Source organism: Phyllobates terribilis, unplaced genomic scaffold, assembly GCF_046119375.1.
Source record: "Phyllobates terribilis strain yellow unplaced genomic scaffold, ASM4611937v1 Scaffold_1__5_contigs__length_1240528914, whole genome shotgun sequence".
NCBI classification, from domain to species: Eukaryota; Metazoa; Chordata; class Amphibia; order Anura; family Dendrobatidae; genus Phyllobates; species Phyllobates terribilis.
This window is the reverse complement of record NW_027362761.1, coordinates 1,066,975,716-1,066,993,436: the sequence shown is the minus strand read 5'-3', so window position 1 is coordinate 1,066,993,436 and position 17,721 is coordinate 1,066,975,716. Positions and strand designations below refer to the sequence as shown.

The 17,721-nt window shown below is 42.7% G+C and overlaps 1 protein-coding gene across 7 annotated transcripts in view; it reads left to right on the top strand.

Annotated features, from left to right (window-relative positions):
- Nucleotides 1-17,721, top strand: part of EXOC1 (exocyst complex component 1) — a 71,472-nt gene that overhangs the window by 49,320 nt on the left and 4,431 nt on the right. For 4 of the 7 annotated variants that reach the window (XM_073645452.1, XM_073645453.1, XM_073645455.1 and 1 more), the window contains 5 exons: nt 610-654; nt 2,276-2,439; nt 4,398-4,508; nt 12,029-12,099; nt 16,673-16,901. In XM_073645452.1, coding sequence (XP_073501553.1) covers nt 610-654; nt 2,276-2,439; nt 4,398-4,508; nt 12,029-12,099; nt 16,673-16,901 — 620 coding nt within the window. The remainder of the gene's footprint in view (nt 1-609; nt 655-2,275; nt 2,440-4,397; nt 4,509-12,028; nt 12,100-16,672; nt 16,902-17,721) is intronic. The other 3 variants (XM_073645454.1, XM_073645457.1, XM_073645458.1) reach the window with 1 other exon arrangement.

The following is a 17,721-nucleotide window of genomic DNA, read 5'->3' as shown; positions in this document are numbered from 1 at the left end:
AATCAGTAAACACGGTAAAAGAGAGAGTCCATAAGTTAATGTGCACTAAGCATAATGGATACACCCTCTGTTCACCTGCAGTCAGAATCCCTTGTCTTACAGTCATAATGTTGTCCTGTTTCTTACCCAACTACATACTCACCACATTTTACCTAGAAAGGAAAGTAATCATTATATAGTCTGCTGCCTTTTATATGTGTCTAAAATGAATAAATATAAGGCAGCGACTGCCGCAAAGATGGGGGGGGGGGGTCCACAGGGTCAATAAGGTTGCATTGGTTCTTTTAAACAGGCATTTCTAGATCTATCCAACCACATCCTTGTCTTCTGACATCCTCTCCATGAGATTTAGTGGCCATCATCACATCCCACATGAATGACTGGGTACCTCTAATATACAGTGTGCCGTCGTGTGTCTAACAACAGTTCTCCGTTGAGTTGTCCATGTAACTGTTTACAGCCTAAGATAACCATATCTGCTTAATCTAGTCTTCTGCACGTCTCTTTCCAACTAGTGCCTAACTAGCCTCTTGTGCATGGTCTCCGCTAAATGCCTGTTTTTTTCTAATGCATCTTTGTCTTTGGTGCTTGCAACTTAATCCAAACCAGCTACGCTGCCTCGAAAAGAGACTGCCGTGAAACAGGAGACAGAAAGTGAGTATACCATGGCTGCCTTTTATTGGCAACTGCGTAATGAAATCATTTTACCAAATGGCTTGATAAATGGCGGCACCTTTTAGATGTATTGTCGTCCTCATTCAAAGACTGTGGCTAATTGCATGGGCTTCATTAAAGGCCACTGGGCTTTGTGCTCGTACAGTCATAATGTCCACGAGTAGTTGTCTATCTTTACCATTATTCAGATTCTTCTTCTGCCTGATGGTAGTCAGTACAACGGAGAAACATTTTCCCCTTTTCTAATTCAAATCATCTCTTTCTTTTCATATGAAACCAAAAAAACAAAGGGATTATCCTATAAACAACATTTCACCTTCTCACACATGATACATGTATGATCACTGGTGGTCCGGCTGCTTGAGCGCCCACCCTTCTGAGAACAGGAGGTCCTAATGGTGCAGTACTGAGCATGTGCGACCTGTAGACGGCTAAAGGAGCAGTGGTCGCACATGTTTGCTACCACTCCTTTTTACGCATGGCACTTGGGATCCTGTTTTTTGGGATTGTTGACTGTCTGCACTGATCATACATTTATCCATTGATTATCTATACTATAGGTGAGGTGAAAATTGTTTGTTGGACAATTCCTTTAAGTGGATATCAGAAAGTCAATGGGAATTTACAACATAACCGGTATAAAAGACCACCAATCTACAAGCTGGAAAAGGTTTGGAAACTTTTGCTCCTATACTGTTATTTTATCACATTCTAGTTTTGAATAATTGTCATTTTAATTTTTATTTCATAAATCAATAGTACACCTGAACATAAGCAACTTTGTGATATATCTTATTGGAGAAATCTGCTTCTTTCTCTGCCGGCACTGATCATTCATTCTCAAAATTCTCATTTCATGGATTATACCTGTATTCTGTGAAGACAGATATTTACATTACTGATAGGAGATGATAGTTGGTGCTCATAATATTTGATGTAGCTGGGAGGAGCTAGAGGCAGAACTCCTCCCCCTACATCTACATAGAATCTTATAAGCACTAAATGTCATCTCCTGTTTCAGTAATAGAAAAGTCTGTATTCACTGACAACACATTTTACCTGTGAATTCAGAATTTTGAGACTGAATGATCAGTCCAAGAGGAGAAAGAAGCAGATTTCTCCAACAAGATATACTGCAAAGTTTCTAATTTTCATGTCTACTATTGATTTATGAAATGAAAATTAAAAATATGGTTACACTTTAAGACCTATTCTGTGAAGTCGTATGGCAATTCAACTCATATCATTGGCAAGGTATTCTGCGTAGAGTAGTTGCAGTGTGGATCAGGCGTGAAGGCTTCAGATCCCGTGTCTTGATCACGTTGAATTTAAGATTTTTATGACTTTAATTGAAACATTTTTATCACTTAAGTAACAGGTTATCCTTGGACAGTTACATTTCCTTTTAAGTGAAACCAGGCAGTGTGGCTAAATACAAGCAGCAAATCCAAGCCCACCCGCCGCGGGTGATGTCCACACAATTACTGGCAACATTTTATGGCCAGGTGTGGCCTGATATGGTGGCCACAGCTCTTTAGCCACTCTGTCTGGTGTCACCATTCCCCTCCTATAACATCTCTTCCCTCTTTCTGGGTCTCAGGTCTTCATGGCAGCTCTGGGAAGCTGACGGGATCCACATCCAGTCTGAATAAACTAACGGTCCAGAGTTCAGGAAGCCGCAGGTCTCAGTCCTCGTCATTGCTGGATATGGGCAACATGTCGGCCTCAGACTTGGATGTAGCCGACCGCACCAAATTTGATAAGGTATCAGCTGTGATCTTGGATGTATACGTGGCCTTTTTTTTTTTTTTTTTTTTTAAACCTATTAGAGTATATTCCTACTTATTGGATTGAATATCAATTCCATTTATCTGAATGGGTAAGTCACAGAACTTTTTGCAGCTAATCTCTCGCCTTTGAGCACCTCCATATTTTTTTACAATCACAATATTGCAGATGTAGGGTAATTGAGCAATGGGGGTGGATTTAGGACCTGTTGTGCCCTTTTCTTACCATCACTTTTTACCCCTTTGCATTTTGATGGATCTTTTTCCTACTCTTTTCAATGGAAGAAAAACTTGTATAAAAGATGTCCGTTTTAATCATCACATCACTGTGATTTGTATGCAAGGGAATCCTACCAATACAAGCAGTTTTTATGTATTTTTTTTTTTCCAAGCAAGCCTCCGACATATTAACGGATGTGGTGACAGAGGCTGTAACTGTGACATCGGTCACCTATAGGAATCCACTGGATGTTACTGCACGTAGCTGGTACGTCATACTGTAGGGCCACTGGACAGAAACCCTACATTTTTGATAATGCAGAACGTAGGGCCAAATTGGCTACTTCTGATGTATGAGGGTCTATGGATCTTTCCTGGCACATAACTCTCTGCCGTTTCACCCAAAATGGTTAATAATTCACAACTATAATTCATGTCTGCTACTTCTCATAGATGTTGCTCCACATCTTGTTGCTTCCTTCAGTCTATGAGCCACCTATGCAGGCGGACGCCGTGTGGCGATCGGCGCGGACACCGCACCTCCTCACTGTCCATACATAGGATGTAGCTGGTGGATATGGCTCCTGGATTCTGTTCATTACCTTCCCCTCCAGGTCCCTTCATTCTTCAGAATAAGGCAATAATTGGGTATATCAGTGATACCCAGCAGTGCTTTGGCTTTAAGGAGGGCATCCTATTACCCAGGCTTCCTTCTGATCTTAGAACTTATATCTGGTTGTGTTAGTTCATCGCCATCTGAGGAACACTGCTGAATACACGTGTGCTATATATTTGCTGTAATTCCAAAATCGGTGATTGTTGAGTGCCTGAACCCTGAGACTCTCCTGTCCTGCAGAATGGAGAGGCTGTGATGCTTGCTGGAGGTACGCGGCCTCCTTACTCTTGGTCCAGACGTCCTTGCATGCTTTGTAGCCCCCATCACAGTAAGTGGGTCTGAACTTAGGCTGTACTTCTGGACAAAGCTCTTTGTTGGGATGCACTTCTACGCCTGGGCAAACCTGCTAGGGTTGTGACCCCTTTATTCAGCCAATTTATGGGGTGTCCTTCCTTTTAACACATTGACTCCCAGTCCTAAGGATGGTATTGCATCTCTGTCCTGTTGAAGTAAATAAGACTGAGCTCTGGAACAACAGTGAAGAAGAAGCACCATAACCCTGCTGACAGTTGTAGCTCCAGTGGGTCGGACCCCCACCAATCACAATTAAATTTGAATAAAAAACATAATTTACAATACCTGTCTTATTCGAGCATACATGGTGCATATGTATCACTAAAGAGGATGTCTAATTAAAGCCAACCAATTTCAGAATACAGCCCCCTGATACTCCTGCACAGAGCACCCATAACAAACAGCTGATTTTCCCTGGGGGAACTGCATCTCGGCATGAATGAATGGCGTCCATGTACAACTGGCTCAAGAACGGGAGCGATTGTATAGAGTAGGTCATTATCCCGGGTCATGGAGGGGGTCCTCAGCATGGGATGCCCCTTCTATGACATCTATGTGCCCTACTGGTCTGGTCTTTACTAGACACCACTATTAATACTGTGAAATAGCGCTAAAAACATTTGCGTTTTCTACACAATTTAGTGCCCTTTGTGACTTGGATAATTGCTTTACATGGTTTTAAATGTTTTAATGTGGTTAATGAGATATGGACGCCGATTTTTGTTTTGTTTTTTTTTTCTGTTCAGATCTTCGAACAGGTCTTAAGTGAACTGGAGCCGCTGTGTCTAGCTGAGCAAGACTTCATCAGTAAATTCTTTAATCTATCCCAACATCAGAGCATGCCTCGGACACCCATGGTACAGAGCTAATGATTTATTAATGTCACTGTTTATTGTGGATTTTGTTTACTGTGAAAGTCAGAGCACATTTTCATTATTGGAAAATGGGCCTACTAAGATTTCTCAAAGGAGTTGTACCAAGTTCAGAAGTTATCCGCTGTCCCTAATTGTTTGCCTTTGACAATTTTTTTTAAAAAGAAATAGGTGAATAGGTTCTCCCTAGAGTTAGTGCAAATTGGTTCACAGGACTCGGTACATCAGCCATGTAAGTGATCTGTGTCTGCTGAACAGGAGACCTGAGGACCACCTCCTCCCTCCCAGCACTGGAGGAAGATCACTGACATGGCAGATGGACTGGTTCCTGCAAATAGATTCTCACTAACTCTAGTTATCCCATTATATCCTATGGACCATTAACTCTACAAAACTGTGACATCTGGTAGGATTTATTGTGGACTTACAAGTGCTTCTCACTAAATTTAGAATATCCTCAAAAATTTAATTTATTTCAGTTCTTCAATACAAAAATTGAAACTCATATTATATAGAGTCATTACAGAGTGATCTATTTCAAGTGTTTATTTCTGTTAATGTTGATGATTATGGCTTACAGCCAATGAAAACACAAGTCATCTCAGTAAATTAGAATACTTTAAAAACATTTTTCAGGCGGTTATAAAATCCGAAATGTTAGCCTACTGAAATGTATGTTCAGTAAATGCACTCAATACTTGGTCGGGGCTCCTTTTGCATCAATTACTGCATCAATGTGGCGTGGCATGGAGGCGATCAGCCTGTGGCACTGCTGAGGTGTTATGGAAGCCCAGGTTGCTTTGATAGCAGCCTTCAGCTCGTCTGCATTGTTGGGTCTGGTGTCTCTCATCTTCCTCTTGACAATGCTCCATAGATTCTCTATGGGGTTAAGGTCAGGCGAGTTTGCTGGCCAATCAAGCACAGTGATACTGTTGTTTGTAAACCAGGTATTGGTACTTTTGGCAGTGTGGACAGGTGCCAAGTCCTGCTGGAGAATGACATTTCCATCTCCAAAAAACTTGTCGGCAGAGGGAAGCATGAAGTGCTCTACAATTTCCTGGTAGACCGCTGCACTGACTTTGGTCTTGATAAAACACGGTGGACCGACACCAGCAGATGACATGGCTCCTCAAACCATCACTGATTGTGGAAACTTCACACTAGACCTGAAGCTGCTTGGATTGTGGCCTCTCCACTCTTCCTCCAGACTCTGGGATCTTGATTTCTAAATGAAATGCAAAATTTACTTTCATCTGAAAACAACACCTTGGACCACTGAGCAACAGTCCAGGTCTTTTTCTCCTTGGCCCAGGTAAGACGCTTCTGACGTTGTCTATAGGTCATGAGTGGCTTGACACAAGGAATGCGACACTTGTAGCCCATGTCCTGGATACATCTGTGTGTGGTGGCTCTTGAAGCAATGACTCCAGCAGCAGTCCACTCCTTGTGAATCTCCCCCAAATTTTTGAATGGCTTTTTCTTAACAATCCTTTCAAGGCTGCGGTTATCCCGTCTGCTTGTGCACCTTTTTCTACCAAACTTTTTCCTTCCACTCAACTTCCATTAATATGGATGGATACAGCACTCTATGAACAGCCAGCTTCTTTAGCAATGACCTTACCCTCCTTGTGGAGTGTGTCAATGACTGCCTTCTGGACATCTGTCCAGTCAGCAGTCTTCCCCATGATTGTGGAGCCTACTGAAACCGACTAAGGGAACTTTTTTTAAGGCTTAGGAAGCCTTTGCAGGTGTTTTTTGTTAACTATTCTAATTTACTGAGATAATGACTTTTGTGTTTTCATTGGCTGTAAGCCATAATCATCAACAGTAACAGAAATAAACACTTGAAATAGATCACTCTGTTTGTAATGACTCTATATAATACGAGTTTCACTTTTTGTATTGAAGAACTGAAATAATTAACTTTTTGATGATATTCTAATTTAGTGAGATGCACCTGTATTACACAATCAGATGCTGTATAAACTCAGCTCTCTGCTCACAGTTAGTATCCCCAGAGAAGAGAATCTCAGGAGATCTGGTGCTCCCTGCGTTCCTATAAGGGATCATTCACACATCAGTGATTTTCTCATAATCAGGCCAAGCTTCATCATTCTGTTTGATCAGAGTTTGGTCCGAGTTTCATCAGTTTTTTTTTGATGGGGAGAAAAAATATTTCTCCACCTTCTGTCAGTCCACGAAAAAATGGACATCACATGGATGGCATCCGACTGCTGTACAATGATTTTTTTTTTGCAGATGTTCATTGCCAAGTTTGATCTGACAATCTGATCAATATCAGACTTGTCTCCTCGATTTTGCATGGACCACTTGGTCTGCTAAAAAACAGGGACATGTGAACAGCCATAGACTGTCATAGGCATGAGTGCTAGTTGTGAAACACCCTGATAGCACTTGTACATGAAGAACTAAAGTGTGAATGAGCCCTAATACTGTATATGCCTTATATAGTATATCACAAAAGGGAGTACATCCCTTACAATCTTATAGAAGATATGACACTGATGCAATGTAAAGTAGTCTGTATACAGCTTGTATAACAGTGTAAATTTGGTGTGCCCTCTAAATAACTCCACACACAGCCATTAATGTCCAAACCACTGACAGCAAAAGTGAGTACATCCCGAAGTCAAAATGGCCAAATTGTGCCCAATTAGTCATTTTCCCTCCCCAGTGTCGTGTGACTTATTAGTGTTACAAGGTCTCCGGTGTGAATGGAGAGCAGATAAGGTAAATTTGTTATCGCTCTCGCACTCTCTTATACTGGTCACTGGAAGAACATGGCACCTAATGGCAAAGAACTCTCTGAGGATCTGAAAAAAAGAATTGTTGCTCTACAAAAAGATGGCCAAGGCTATAAGAAGATTGCCAACACCATGAAACTGAGCTGCAGCACGGTGGCCAAAACCATAGAGTGGTTTAACAAGACAGGTTTCACTCAGGACAGGCCTCACCATTGACGACCAAATAAGTTGAGTACATGCTCAGCTTCATATCCAGAGGTTGTCTGGTCAGAATACATGTACAAGTGCTGCCATTATTACTCCAGAGGTTACAGGGGTTGGAGATCGGCTTGTCGGTGCTCAGACCACACTCTGCATCAAATTGATCTGCATGGCTGTTGTCCCAGAAGGAAGCCTCTTCTAAAGATGATGCTCAAGACTAACAGTGTGCTGAAGACAAGCAGACTAATGACATTACTGGAACCATGTCCTGTGGCCTGATGAGACCAAGATAAACGTATTTGTTTCAGATGGTGTTTAAGCGTGTGTGGGGGCAAACAGGTGAGGAGTACAAACACAAGTGTGTCTTGCCTACAGTCAAGCATGGTGGTGAGTGTGTCATCGTTGGTGGCTGCATGAGTGCTTCCAGCTGTGGGGAGACGCCGTTCATTGAGGGAACCATGAATGCCGACGAGTACTGTGACATGCTGAAGCAGAGCATGATCCGCTCCCTCTGGAAACTGGGCCGCAGGGCAGTATTCCAACATAACGACCCCAAACACACCTCCCAGATGACTACTGCCTTGAGGGTAAAGGTGCTGGCCTGGCCAAGCATGTCTCCAGACCTAAAGGCTATTGAGCATCTGTGAGACGTCTTCAAATAGAAGGTGGAGGAGCGCAAGGTCGCCAACATCCACCAGCTCCGTGATGTCATCATGGAGGAGTGGAAGAGGATTCCAGTGGCTACTAATGAAGCTCTAGTGACCTCCATGCCAAAGACAGTTAAGGCAGTGTTTGGAAATACTGGTGGCCACACAAAATATGCATAGTTTGACCATTTTGACTTAGGGGTGCACTCATTTTTTTGCCAGCGGTTTAGACATTATGGCTGTCTGTGGAGTTATTTAGAGGGCACACCAAATTTACACCATTATACAAGCTGTACACTGATTACTTTACATTGTGTCAAAGTGTCAGATCTTCAGGCTGTCCCATGAAAAGAGATAATAAAATAATTACAAAATGTGAGTTATAGGTACTTCTAATGATATTACAATATATCAATGTGTAAATGAAGGCATATGCCATATTGTTGCAGAAAATATCAGATGCTGCTTTCCTGAGCACAAGTGTTGGGAAATATTGTTCTAAAAAGTCGCTAATGTTCTATGGGAATTGATATCAGTTTGGTTTTTCTAATTTCCAGCCTTTCTGATAAATACACATTCATACAATAATCAAATACATTTATTGTCTTTTGGGGGCGAAAAAAATCAGAAATTATGTATCTGTTACTGGAAAATAAACAGGGCTTTTATGTTGAGCTGAACAGATGAATTGACCACAACTGCCTGTTTTTTAGGAGAACATAGAGGACACCATGAATTAATAATTAAATTCACTCCTCTGTTGCGGTTCTGTAAAAGTCTAGCTGACGAGTACACGTAATGGATTAGAGGAGAAAAGGGACGCCATCTTATTCTTTTGGTTGGGGCGGAAACCATTTATTATTAAACAAACCCTTATCAAGATGATAATGTGGCTTAGAAGAATCCGACACTTAAAATGGCAGGAAAATGTAAGATTGGGCAGATAGACAACCATAACCACCGTGTCAACTCTATTGCATTGGAATAATTGCTAAAGTTTTTTGTGGTTCCATGTTAACACACTTTAAGAAAATTATATTATTTTATTCCCCCTTTACCTGTCCCTTGAATTTTGCTTTAGGCTATGTGCACACGTAGCGTTTTTGATGCGTTTTCGCAACGGTTTTTCCTGCCAAGGAGATGCGGAAACGCTTAGGAAATTTCTGCTTCAAATCCTGAACGTGCGCACATAGCCTTAAAGGCTATTCCCAACCTTGTAAGTGATGGTATATCACTGCTTTTCCATCAGTAATTCCATTATAGGTGACCATGTAAGGAGCAATTCAGAGCCCTGTTCTCTTAGTGGACCCAGCAGTGGCACTCAAACTTTTCATTTAGATACCATTTATATATTTATTTATTTTACTCACTTATATAGCGCCATCATATTCCGCAGCGCTTTACTGACATCATCATCACTCTCCCCATTGGGGCTCACATTCTACATTCCCTATCAGTAGGTCTTTGGGGTGTGGGAGGAAACTGCAGAACCCGGAGGAAACCCACACAAACACGGGGAGAACATACAAACTCCTTGCAGATGTCGTTGTTGCTGCGATTGTACTCAGGACCCCAGCGCTGCTAAGCATCAGTTCTGAATACTGAGCCACCGTGTTGCCCGCCTCTTTTTTTTTTCTAAGTGTTAACGATTCATAGTGGATCTGTCATCAGATTTCACAGTATACGTTATTAAATAGATTTCTGAAAACTTATGAGACTTGTGTACTTTGAAAATACATGCTATAAAAATGAATATTTTAGGAGTCCAGCTCTAGCTGATTTTCCTTTCAGGTGGGGTAAGCATTAAAGAAGCACTCCTCCTCCCATCAAAGTTTTTATCTTCTTAATATATTGCAGTCATCCTATTATATAACACTGTACTTACAATTGCTCATTTTGCCTTTCTACCCAGCTAATTTTTCTGCTTTCTCTATGTAGAAACAGTAAGTCTCTTGTCCCTGCATTCATCATTCCACTCTTCAACTTCTGACCCAGCCGCTCCCTCCACCCCTCTGCCATAGACTTTTGCAGTGACTTATGACTTGTGCAGAGAAAATGGACCTCCTGTTTCCACATAGAGTTTAGAAGGATTCAGCTAGTCAGTTTTTAATCGCGTGACGTCATAGACCCAATCAGACTTGGACTGGCCCACAGGAGAACAGGAGAATCCTCTGGTAGGCCACCAACCCCTTGTATGAGCAGCACTTGGCACAATATACTTGAATCATTATGTACAGAGAAAGGCGGCATCTTATTCATTTAACAATATACCCAGTTCATTGTTATATAAATTTGTGATTGAGGATAATGTCACATTTGCATGTAACTGAAAAGTGGGGCCCTGGAGTTGGTTACTGGTGGGCCTTTGGCACCGCAGTCCGACACTGGACCTAATGGAAAACAGAAGAATTGATTGGGTAGAAGGGAAAATGAGCAATTGTAAGTACACAGTGCTGTATAATGCGATGACTGCAATGTATTAAGAGGATAAAAATTTTGATGGGAGGAGGAGGAGGAGTGCTTAATTAAATGGGATGTGTCATTAGATCTAGAATGAAAAATAAATAAATCTGAAATCTTGCAATTTTCACACTGGCTACTAATGATGTTACTAGACTCGCACTTCCTGTTCTGTACAGATGACTTTTCATCAGTGTTTTTATATATGGATAAAATTGGATCCACCATTTACAACGGGTGATGTCACTTATTACTTGTTACAGGAGGGATCTTCTTTAATGGCACAGTTATTTCCGGCCACCACATATAGTATATTGTGAGTGGTGGTGCAGAGAGCTTACATGGCACAGGTTACTGAATTCCCTCTGCCAGATCAATGTGCTGGGTAACCCTGGCTCGCCTGAATGCAGCCTATTAAAATGCTGTGGCCCCTCATATCTGCAGTGGGGGAATATCAGATCAGAAGCAAATTTGGCTCTGTAGTGCCATCTTAAAGGGGTATTCTCAAGTTTGGAAGTTATCCTCTATCTACTGGATCACTGGGGGTATGACTGCTGGGGGGTACAGCTGCTGAGACCCCCACTGATCCTGATAATAGAGCCTCTGAAGAGCCCTGTGTGAATAGAGCGTGGTCAATCATATGTTCTGCAGCTCCATTCATTCTTATGGAGAACTGAAGACCAATCGAATGCAGCACTCTATCTCCGCCGGTCTTATTAAAAATGAATGGAGCGGCATTGCGCACGATCGACCATTACTCCATTTTTACAGGTCTTGGGATTGTTGGGGGTCCCAGAAGTTGGACCCCAGCGGTCAAGATGTTATCCTTTATCCCATACTTGAGGATAACTTCCAAACTTGAGACTACTTTTTTAAGGCTACCTTTTTAATCATGGTTTTGATATTTCCCAGCGTGTTTTTTTTTTTTTAAAGATTAGTACTTGTTTGTTTTTTGTTACATTTTTCAAGTTCCAAGTCGTGATACATAGATGATGTGTTTTCCAGGATTCCTCATAGAATCACACATTTTGCAATCTCAAAAACACAACAATGAACAGAACCAAAATGTGAAATCCGTAGTCGCATAAGCATTTTTTTTAACAGAGAAAATAAGAATAGTAGTCTATGGTAGAAAATCTCCTGAAAAAAATGCCAAACTGACACAAAAACAAAAAATGTTGGTAAAGTGAAACAAAGAAAGCTACCTATAAAAATCCTGCAGTGTATAGAGTATATTGTGTTTCTCTATGGCTCCTAGCTAACATCTGGCAGCAGTATTTATAGCACCTCTATAGAGTATGTTGTGGGTGAAGGCCCCTAAATAGGGGTTCTGGCATGGAGATATTGGAAAAGATTTAAGAAAATTCACAGAGAATAAGAGAAAGTGGAGCTGGTGCCCACAGTAACCAAGCTTGTGTGTTTTTTATTTTAGGGTGAAGTGGATGATGCAGATGGTGGTGGACACTCTCGACCCTCGAACACGAGCACAACAACCTCCTCGGAGTACGTCTGCTCTCCTTCTCATTGCTTGTAAACATTTATGTGACGTGATATTGCACATACAGAAGTGCTTGTGTCTGGGTATGCAGATTGTCTACTTTTTGGGGAAATTTGGTTCCAGGCAGCCGAACTGGAAGTTCCCGGCATGGTTTGCGGCACTTCATCATTTCTCAGCGCTGCAGGTGATCTCTGTTCCCTGAACAGCAAGATCTCGAAGACTATCGGCGGATCTCGCTGCTTGGAGCAGAAAGCACATTCAGTGCTGGGGACTGAATGCTCAGGATGGGGACACTATGGGGGAAAGTTGTATACTTTGTCAGCAGTTGTTAACGTCGTCCGCTCCACATGATCTGCTATAAACTAGTGATGAGAAAATTTATTCCAGTGGAAATGAATTCTCAAATTTTACAAAAAATCTTCATTCTAGAGAGTAAGGATTTTTTTATGATTTGCTCCTTATGAACTCAGATAACAGCATCTTGCTTAACAATAGAGGGCCAACAAAAGGTTAAAGGGAACCTGTCATATCTTATCTGCTAAGCAACTGCCCCCATTGCGTTGTTAGTGATGCAATGTGCATCACTAGCACATTTTTTCATTAAAATTGGTGCAACTATAATGAGTATATAAAATTTTATATACTTATAATCATACCTGCTTGTTCAGGCATAGGGGTGTGATCCTCACATACAGTCAGGGCTGGCGCCTACCGCGTATTTGAATTTTGCTCCCGGAGAGCGCTGAAGTAATGGGGTGCTTGCGCAGTATGACACAGCCAGGCAGTAAAGCTTGCAGTGCTGGGAGTCGCACATGCGCTATGATGATCGGCTCCCCGCGTGTGCGCAGTGAGGCTGTGTACTTTCCAGCTTCACTCTGTGCCGCCGGAGCCGCTCGTCATAGCACATGTGCGACTCCCAGTGCTGGAAGCTTTACTGCCTGGCCGTATACACGGTAGGCGCCAGCCCTGACTGAATGTGAGGATCACACCCCTATGCCTGAATGAGCAGGTATGACTATAAGGATATAAATTGTTATATACTCATTATATTACCACTGATTTTAATGAAAAAGCGTGTTGGTGATGCACATTGCATCACTATCAACGCAATGGGGGCAGTTTACTTAGCAGATAAGACATGACAGGATTCCTTTAAGAAGCCTCTCCGGTCACCCCTGCTTCTTACTGTCCGATTCTCCAAGCCTTTGTGACACCACATCTCTGTCTCGGTGTACACCCTGAGCTGGAACATCTGGCTCTGAACAGGCCCCGTTGCACAGAGACCTGTGGCTGGACGTTCCGGTTCGGTGGCCAGGACTTAAGGCGGCAAGCATGCCCCGCGATGTCACTGCACACACTTGGGGCAAGCTCGTGTCTGGAAGTCCCAGCTTAGAGTAAACAGCAGCCCGGAGATGCAGCGCAATGTATCTGCGGAGACCCGGGCTCGGTACAGCAGAGGGCCCAGACAGGTGAGCTATGAGTTTTTTTATTCTTTTTACATCTTGCATTTATTATCCTCTGGGATCTGGAGATCTTGAGACCATAATAAGGGACATTCAGTTTGAGGAAAATAACTTCGCTGCAAATAAAATTTCCCGGGAAAATCTGTGCAATTTGGCGAATTAGAATTTCTTCAGATCCACTTGGCTCTACATTAACATTAAACCTGTTGAAAACATTTCTCTACCATAACACTGTTTTTGGCAAGGATAATGGAGAAATGAATACAGTAGAATTGCAAAGAGTGTGACTGTGAACTGATGCTTTTATCGAACCTGTCACTGCCTCTCTGCTGCGCATAGTCTATTAAAGGAGCTGGACCACCCCTTCTGAATCCCTATGTTTTCCCCCAGTAAAATAATAACACTTATACTCCTGTCTGGTGCCGGCACTGTTCCAGCAGTGACATCACTGGGTCTCCTGGGGCTCTCATGGCACTCTTATGTCACGCAAGCCCCGGGAGAGTCAGTGCTGGCATCGGATCACTGCAGCCAATCAGCTCTGGCTTCCCTCTCTCGTCCGCACAAATCAAGGCATCCGGAAGAAGTGAGAGAGCAGCCACAGCACTGGATGTGAGTATAAGTGTTTATTATTTTACTGTGGAGAAACAGGGATTAACTAGGGGTTTTTTCAAGTATTAAACAACCCTTTTAAATGGAATCTGTCATAAGGGTTTTGCTCCCCATCTGAGAGAAACATATGCAGGAGCAGAGACCCTGATTTTTAGGTTTGATGTAATCACTGTTGTCTCGGCTGAGAATACTGAGCTGTGTATAACCCAACCACACCACTGATTGGCAGCTTTCTGCCTTATTGTATGTGCACTTGAGCGTCAGTGACGGCTGCTGACATAAAGTGTACGCGTCTCCCCTACAGTGTCCCAATCCTGAGTTTTCATTCCCTCAAGCTCCTTAGTTCTACAATTAGCTGCCTGCAGCGAGTGACTTCTGGTCATGACTCTGCAGAAGACATCCTCCTGCTCAGAACTAGAAGAGTGCGAATTACAACTAAGCGCTTCATTCTCACTTCCTTCAGATTAAACTGACACCCTGAAGAAGTCTGAGCAGCAGCAGCTCTATTTAGTTACATCTGAAGGAAAAGTGAAGCTGCTGCTGATTGGCTGCAGGGCTCACGTGACATCACAATGTCACACAAGCCCCGGGGGAGCCAGCGCTGTCATCGTGCAAACGGTGCCGGCGGTGAGTATAGCTATTTTTGTTTTATAAGGGGGACCATTGCAATAGAGAAGGGGTTGTCAGAATATTGAACAACCTCTTGAAGCTCTAAATTTAATGATCTATTAAAGTTAGTTGTACAGTAGTTTTCTCTTAAAGGGTCATTCCCCTTTTCAAAGATGATGGGTATGACTGTACACTGATTGGTAAAACTCAGCAACTTGAGCAAGTTTTTTTTCTATCCTTAACTGCTCGTTGCCTAATGGTCCGGCCACTGCTGCTAGATGGCCGGACAAGCTGTTCCCACCAGAACTTGTAAGCACTGATGCTGTCCGGGATCAGTGGAGCGCTCAGTTAGCTCCTGGTCCTGCCTGCTCCAGCGTTCCTGTGCGCCTCCTTTGCTGCAGAGGAGAAGCCGCACCAGCATCAGGAGTGCTATGATGCTGCTGGGCCAAACTATCAATCAGGACTCGCCCCCCTTCCCACCATAACATTCAGGTGGTTGGGGAGATGAGTGCCCCTGAAGATTGATGATGACAACCGTTTAATGATTTGAAGCAGATAAATACCAGTTAAACTAAATTTTGCTCCCATCTGCAATGTCTGATGGCGTCATTCATCACCTGTACGTATTAGATGTGTGCTTAGCTAGCTTACAACCATAAGAAATGGTGATATTCGTCTGTGGGGAATTTAAGATGACCGATCCTTAAGCCCCCGTCACACTAAGCGAGATCGCTAGTGAGATCGCTGCTGAGTCACAAGTTTTGTGACGCAACAGCGACCTCAGCAGCGATCTCGCTACGTTTGACACTTAGCAGCGACCAGGCCCCTGCTGTGAGATCGCTGGTCGTGTCAGAATGGTCTGGACCTTTTCTTTGATCGTTGAGGTCCCGCTGGGTAGCATGCATCGGTGTGTTTGACACCTTTCCAACGACCTCGTTGGCAACTCAGACACAGAAACACATAGGTGTGCATCATTATATAGATAGTTACGGGTCGCCGCATCGTTGCTGCGTCGTTGGGAAGATCTGACTGTTTGACATCTCACCAGCGACCACACAGCGACGCAGCAACGATCCCTGTCAGGTCATATCGTTGTCGGGATCGCTGTAGCGTCGCTAAGTGTGATGGTACCTTTAGGAAGGTGCACTGGGCATACACATTAGATTGTCAGCAGAGCCTATTGAAATTTTAATAATTATCAAATGTGTATTGCTAGCTTTAGTGAGATATGTAGAGTTTAAAGCTATTTTTATTATATCTCTCTTTTTTTCAAATGTGCACATAAAGTCTTTAATATGTTAGTAGAAGATCTGGGCCAATGTCTCCACTTGTACAGTGCCACTCTCTTGTTTAGTCCAATTTTCATCACAGGCTGTATGATGTTTCAGTCCCGACTTCACCATGGGGGAACCAGAATGGTCCACCGGTGGCCTCCATTGGATAATACTGCTCACAGCTCTGAGCATACACTAGTTTTATTTGTTGTGCAGTGTGTCATTCATTGGGGACCTCTGGTCACATCATCGGCCATGTTAGGAGTAGAACGCCATACAGCCAGTGATGAAGATTGGACTGAATAAGGGGACTGCACTATACGAATCAAGAGAGCTCCCAATAATGTGTGATGTTTTCAGCACATTGATACCGGGTACAGATGGCTGCATTTTATGGTCCGCACATGAACCTCAAAGCCTGGTTTGACCGCAGATCCCCTGGCCACAAGCTCATAGTCAGTCCTAACCTCACAGTCCTTGTAATACAGCCATCTAAAGCTGGCCTGAGGGAAATAAAGGCCAACCCCTAAATTGAACTTTGGTGAATGATGTTGGTCCTCTTACATATTGGTATTGATTCCTGGTACCTTATTTCTTACATTGGTTTGGTGACTACTTTCTAGGAAGGAAATGATCCGGCAGATGATGACGCACATCTTCCGCTGCATAGAGCCAGAACTCAACAACCTTATCGCTTTGGGAGACAAGATTGACAGCTTCAACTCCCTGTATATGCTGGTGAAGATGAGCCACCACGTGTGGACGGCAGAAAACGTGGACTCTGCCTCCTTCCTCAGCACTACACTCGGCAACGTCCTGGTTACAGTGAAAAGGAATTTTGATAAGTGCATAGTAAGTGGGAAGAGCCATGTATCAGCGTGTGCCTGTAGGACCTTCTGGATTATGCTCTGGCAGACTGACTAATGTCCAAGGGGAACATTCAGCTTAGGGATGTACGAGTACGGACAGATGTGTGCCGGGCTAATGCTGGAAAGTGTAGCCAGTTTTCTGCTAGTGCCTCACTTTTTGGATTGTTTTCTTTAGATTTCTACAATTTTTATTGCTTGGTTTAACCTCTTCCCACCATTGTCACTTGTGTTTTTTTGCTCTTTTTAGTTTTTCTCTCCCTTTCTGCCAAGAGTTATAACATTTTTTATTTGCCCATCAAAATAGCCCCATGATGGCTTGTCTTTTTTGCGGGACGAGTTGTAGTATTGAGTAGCACCATTCATTTTAACGCACAATGTACTGAAAAACAGAATGAAATAATTCCAACTGGGGTGAAATGATGAAAAAAAAAAAATGGAGTTCCGCCATTTGTTTTTTAGGTTTTATTTTTACAGGTTTCTTTGTATAGTTTAGGTGACCTGACAATATTTTTTCTTTTTGTTTTAGTGGTAAAAAAAATGGAAAATTTTGAATAATAAAATAAAAATAAAAAAGGGGGTGGGGGGTGGTTATTTTTACAGCAGTAGAGCTGTGTGAGGGCTTGTATTTTGCGTGCAGAGCTGACCTTTTTAGTGATACGTTTTTAGGGTACACAACAGATTAACGTCAACTTTGGTGTTTCATTTTTTATTTGCTTTATGGCTTTTACCATTTATAACTTGCTCTGCATTGGCGACTAGAGGCTATCTCCATGTTTACATGTATGTATTAGTCTTACTGTATA